This window comes from Triticum aestivum, chromosome 5B, assembly GCF_018294505.1.
Source record: "Triticum aestivum cultivar Chinese Spring chromosome 5B, IWGSC CS RefSeq v2.1, whole genome shotgun sequence".
Classification (NCBI taxonomy): domain Eukaryota; kingdom Viridiplantae; phylum Streptophyta; class Magnoliopsida; order Poales; family Poaceae; genus Triticum; species Triticum aestivum.
The window spans coordinates 588,913,051-588,918,218 of record NC_057807.1 but is presented as its reverse complement, the minus strand read 5'-3'; the positions used below and the strand labels follow the sequence as shown (position 1 = coordinate 588,918,218).

Sequence of the window (5,168 nt, the reverse complement as noted above, 5' to 3'; positions counted from 1 at the left end):
GAAGAGGTATGTCTAGCAAGTGACTTGCCTATCTTCCGATTTGGTCGCAACTTTATTGTCGATGCTTCTATAAGAAAAATTCTCATAAGTAATTTTGAAAGACCAATGAAGAAATGTAATTTACTTGTTAGCAACAAAATTGTTATAGACTATATCGGTCAACCCATTGCACCATTTATAAAGACCGATAATGACTTATTGTTGTGGCCAAAGCTTTCCCCGTTGCTTTATCTAAAGTTCATATCTAGTTGGGTAGCTTTGCTTATTTCTTACTTGGCTTGCACTTTGTCTCAATTGAGACATGTGTGTTCTAAATATTTTCGTATCGGAAGTTTAAAGCCAAGGTTAATTTCTTTTGAGAAATCCGATGCTAATATAATATCTTATCCAAAGACACCGGAGATAGAGTGGAAAACACAATGTATAGCCGAATGGGAAGATTCCAAATCTGAACCATTCGTTTGCTTATCTTCAAAGCCGTTCACACAGCAAGATCGGCTAGAAAGCAAGAAGTTTACCTTCAATTCAAGCATGTGTGACCAAATATTTGATTTATTGCTGAAAAATAATTACATAAGAATTCTTGATCACCATGTCAAGCCATCAATTCAAGGACGAATGTATTGTAGGTTGCATCATTCGTTCAAACATAATTTTGAGGATTGCAATATGTTTCGTCAAATAGTTAAATCGGCCATTGATAAAGGACGATTGAAATTTGTTGAGACACCAAGAGATGACCAGTCTATTTCGATTGGTCTCGATGGCAGAAAGTTTTTGCATCGGCTGCTTCAAGCCAATCCATTTAAAGAGGAGGTAAAGACTGCAGGTGATGGGGTCAAGCTTTCAAGTAAAAAAGTTGATGAAGAGCATAATGAACATAATTTTGAGGGCGAGAATTCCATCGAAACTACAATGGAGACGCCAAGGACTGGGGGGAAACAAGCAAATCCAATGATTGGTGCAAGCACAACCAAACGAAACAAAGGCCGAAATAAGCGCAAGTGTAAGAGATCAAAAACCACCTTTGCTGAACTATTGGATAAATATCAAAAGAAGAGTGAAGAGAAGAATACTTATTGGCCAAATCATGCAAAGAAACCAAGATCACCCCCAAGGTGCAAATATGAGGATCGGTATTGGCAAAGTGCAAATTTTAATGCAACATATTCATATCCTTATTTTGGGCCGCCGCCAATGCCGTGGATGCCTCCCTATGCTCATATAGATCCATATCCATCATGGGACAGGTATGATACGAGGGCACACTCTCCATCTTATTTTAGACCATCTAACCAATATTATGCAGCTCCGAGAAGATCAGCATTTGAACAATCACATGCTAAAGACCGTTTCGATCATAAGGAATCGGTCCAGTGCTCAAGGAATAGAAAAGAGGTGGTCAAGCAAGTTTACCGCATTAAAAGAGATGGTCATAAGAGTGCTACTTCAGATTTGATCTCAAAAGAAAAAGAGCCAACTAAAATGTTGACATTGGCTACTAAAGGCAATGAGATGAAGCAATCAATTGTTGAGAGTCAATCAAGTGCCAAATCTGAAGGGAGGAAGTTGAGAGTGCCCAAGATAAAACAAGAATTGCCATTACTTCAAAGAAAATCGCAGCCGGGGTGCCCACTCGGCTTACCGTATTGGCAAAAGAAGAAAGTACAAAAGCTTAGTGCACAAGAACTTGAAAGGATGAACATGGCATGGGTTCCCAAAGGAAGTACTAAAAACAAGAATAATTGCAAGATTTCGTTGCAATAAGTGCGACAAAGGTGAAGAAAGAGAAGAGTGCAAGCTTCGAACAACCAAGTCGAGGGTTTGCACATCAGAATCTTCGGTTCAAACAACATCCATATTCTTCAACTATGTCATTAATGCATATGCCATGGAATTTATCCTCATGTATGACTGGTTATCCTCCGTGGACTTATTTTGACCCATGGATGCAATATAATTTCTTACATCATGAAAGGGTATTATCAAATCATTATATGTTCGATTAGCTTCATTTTTGTTGCTAATCTAAATGGCTAATATATACTTATCGTCCAAAGCACGTATAAAACGGTCGATGGAGTGTTGACATCGTGCTTAGAACAAACTTCGTGCAAGTTATTTTTTGGCACACAAGTTTTGCCGAAAAACAAGGGGGCATGTGTTGACACCAGATTTTGGCATGGTCAAAAACATAATTAAGAAGGTCTCAAATGGAAAAATGATCAAAGCGAGAAAGTTCCGTATCGTCAAAAGAAGAAATTTTGATATTTGTGCCATAGCCATCCGATCTCATCTCTAAGGCCGAAGTTGTATTCGAAGTATTGAGATTTTGTGTTCAGAACAGTATTCGGTTGATTACGCCCCCAAGATGGCCTCTGATGGAAAAAGTTACAACTGCAAAGTTCTTCGTCTCGTCGAAACAGACGATTCTGATATAAAGATCGTCCCCATCCGAGGTCGTATGCAAAAGTTATAGGCAAAACTGTACGCTGCACCAATGTTGGCCGGATCATCCGGGTAATTGAAGCACTAAGATTCCAGAAGGTTGGCGCTGAAGCCAGATGATCTGGGTCAACTCCCGGATGATCCAGGTAAAGGCCGGACAATCCGGGCAATCGTCCGGACGTCTGGACAAGTTTTTCTGCTGCAGATGTTAGAAAACAGCCCGAAACTCCCTCAAGATGACCTCAGATCAAAAAGTGTTCAACAGCAAAGTTGTGCGTCTCGTCGAGGCGATTGATTTTCATATAACAATCATCTTAATCCGAATTTGTATGCAAAAGTTACAGCCCGATTAGTGGACTGCTGTCAGAAATCTCGGCTTGGCCGGATCATCCGGGCCTAGAGCCGGACATCCGGGCCGGAGGTCGTGAGAAGTCCGAATTTCGTTAGATTTTGATGATTTGGACGGCAAGGCAAGTCCTTTTCTTGTACGGGAAGTCCATCTGCCTCTTATATAGACAAGAGGTGACGGCCAATTGAACAACACACAATCGATCTATCAATATATCACTTTTTATCTTTACCTTTATCTTCTTCCTTGTTCTTCTTCTTCCTCGTTCTTCGTTCGTTCTTCTAGTTGCAGGGCGGCGATCCACGAGGCCCTAGGGGCGGTCAGGCCGACCTAGGGCAGCCCATAGCCACCGCGCGCCCTGACGGGGTCCCTCCCGGGAGTGTGGGATTTCGGGTCTACAAAAGCGCCCGCCGGATTGCCTGCGTACCGCGCTTCCGGACGGGTCTCCTTTGACGTGAGCTGCGGTGCATCACCCCCGGCGTCGAGGGTACACGGTGACGTGTTCGTGTGCGAACACGTTGTCTGGCCGCAGGTCGGCATGTTGTCGATAAGGGTGGGCTTTGCCCTGTGTGTTTCAGTCTATGGGAATGGGCTTGGCCCTTGTTGTTCCGGCTTTTGCCCGGTTTTTCGTAATTAACTGGGCAATTCTCTTCTGCTTATTTAATAGATGAGGCAATCTTTGCCTCCGTTTCGAAAAAAAAAACATGTTAGTGCCTACAATGAAATTCCTCTAAAATTCGTCCATGTCAAACAGGGCTTCGTTGTTTATAGCTTTCAGCAACCGGATAGGAGCCCCTAATAAGCTGTAAACAGACCGCCAGTTCACTCACATGGCCGGCTGCTAATGCTCTGACTTCGAATTATAAGATTTCAAGATGCGATCTAGGACAAGTTCTTGAATCAAAAGAAATACAAGCGCGCCATGTTGCAGTGGCCAGTACAGTACATGCGAGCCGACGACTTTCCTCCATCGACAAACCCCATCATAATCTTAATCTGGTGTATAAAAGGGCGACATTTAGCGCCATGCATATCCAGCAGCAAAGGCGAAACCCATCAGACCATGTCGGCACCGAGAGCTCCTCCGAGTCTGGCCACGGCGGCGACGGCTATCCTGGCCGTCCTAGCCGCGGCGCTCGTCACCACGGGAGCTCGCGCGCAAATGTGCGGCGCGCAGGCCAACGGCGCCAAGTGCGCGAACTGCCTCTGCTGCAGCCCCTTCGGGTTCTGCGGCAGCACGGCCGACCACTGCGGCGCCGGCTGCCAGAGCCAGTGCAGCGGCTGCGGCAACACTCCTACCGGCGCCATGGCCGTGGCGTCCATCGTGTCCAGGGCCCTCTTCGAGCGGCTCCTCCTACACCGCAACGACGCGTCGTGCCTCGCCCGCGGGTTCTACACGTACGACGCGTTCCTGGCGGCTGCCGCGGCGTTCCCTGCCTTCGCCGGCACGACGCTGAGCACCAACACCCGGAAGCGAGAGGTGGCCGCGTTCCTGGGCCAGACATCCCACGAGACCACCGGCGGGTGGCCGACGGCGCCCGACGGCCCCTACTCGTGGGGCTACTGCCTCAAGCGGGAGAGGGACCCGCCGTCCGACTACTGCGAGCCCAGGGAGGAGTGGCCGTGCGCGCCCGACAAGCAGTACTATGGCCGCGGCCCCATCCAGCTCTCCTACAACTACAACTACGGGCCGGCGGGCCGCGCGATCGGCGTGGACCTGCTGAACCAGCCGGAGTTGGTGGAGACAGACCCGGTGGTCTCATTCAAGACGGCCCTATGGTTCTGGATGACCCCGCGGGGTAACAAGCCGTCGTCCCACGCCGTGATCACGGGGCAGTGGAGGCCGAGGCTCGCAGACTTGGCCGCCGGCCGGTTTCCCGGATACGGCGTGATCACCAACATCATCAACGGCGGGCTCGAGTGTGGGATCGGGCCGGACCCACGGGTGGCCGACCGAATCGGGTTCTATAAGCGCTACTGCAGCATTCTCGGTGTCGGCTACGGGAGCAACCTCGACTGCAACAGGCAGAGGCCATTCGACAGCTGAGAAAGCAGATTCTCAGCTGGGCTCGCGGCGTCACACGTGGGCACTCGTTGCCTGGCCCTGACGGGTCCATAAGGGCCCAGCTGGCTTCCTTTTGGCAATTTCTCTCATTGTTTTTGGAGACCCAAATGTTTTCCATTTTTCATGGAGGCGGAAAAGAAAATCCTAGATCCTCTCCAACCGTACAAATCATCGTTATGGTCGTCACCAACAAAAGGCATCGTGGGGTGCATCTTCATCTGCACCACCTTCACAAACAACACCGTCTACATCTTCAATGTCACCCCCATGTGTTAGTTTATGTATGTTAGTTGATGCTTTATGTTT

The 5,168-nt window shown here is 48.0% G+C and overlaps 1 protein-coding gene across 1 annotated transcript; it reads left to right on the top strand.

Annotated features, from left to right (window-relative positions):
- Positions 1–3,860: 3,860 nt before the first annotated feature.
- LOC123117042 (chitinase 2-like) lies at positions 3,861–4,870 on the top strand. Its single transcript, XM_044537894.1, has one exon. The coding sequence runs from the start codon at positions 3,861–3,863 to the stop codon at positions 4,842–4,844; it is 984 nt and encodes a 327-aa protein (XP_044393829.1). The 3' UTR covers positions 4,845–4,870.
- The last annotated feature ends 298 nt before the right edge of the window (positions 4,871–5,168 follow it).

Bases quoted from the DNA above. Each gene is read 5' to 3' on its own strand.
- LOC123117042 (XM_044537894.1), top strand. From the start codon at position 3,861: ATGTCGGCACCGAGAGCTCCTCCGAGTCTGGCCACGGCGGCGACGGCT.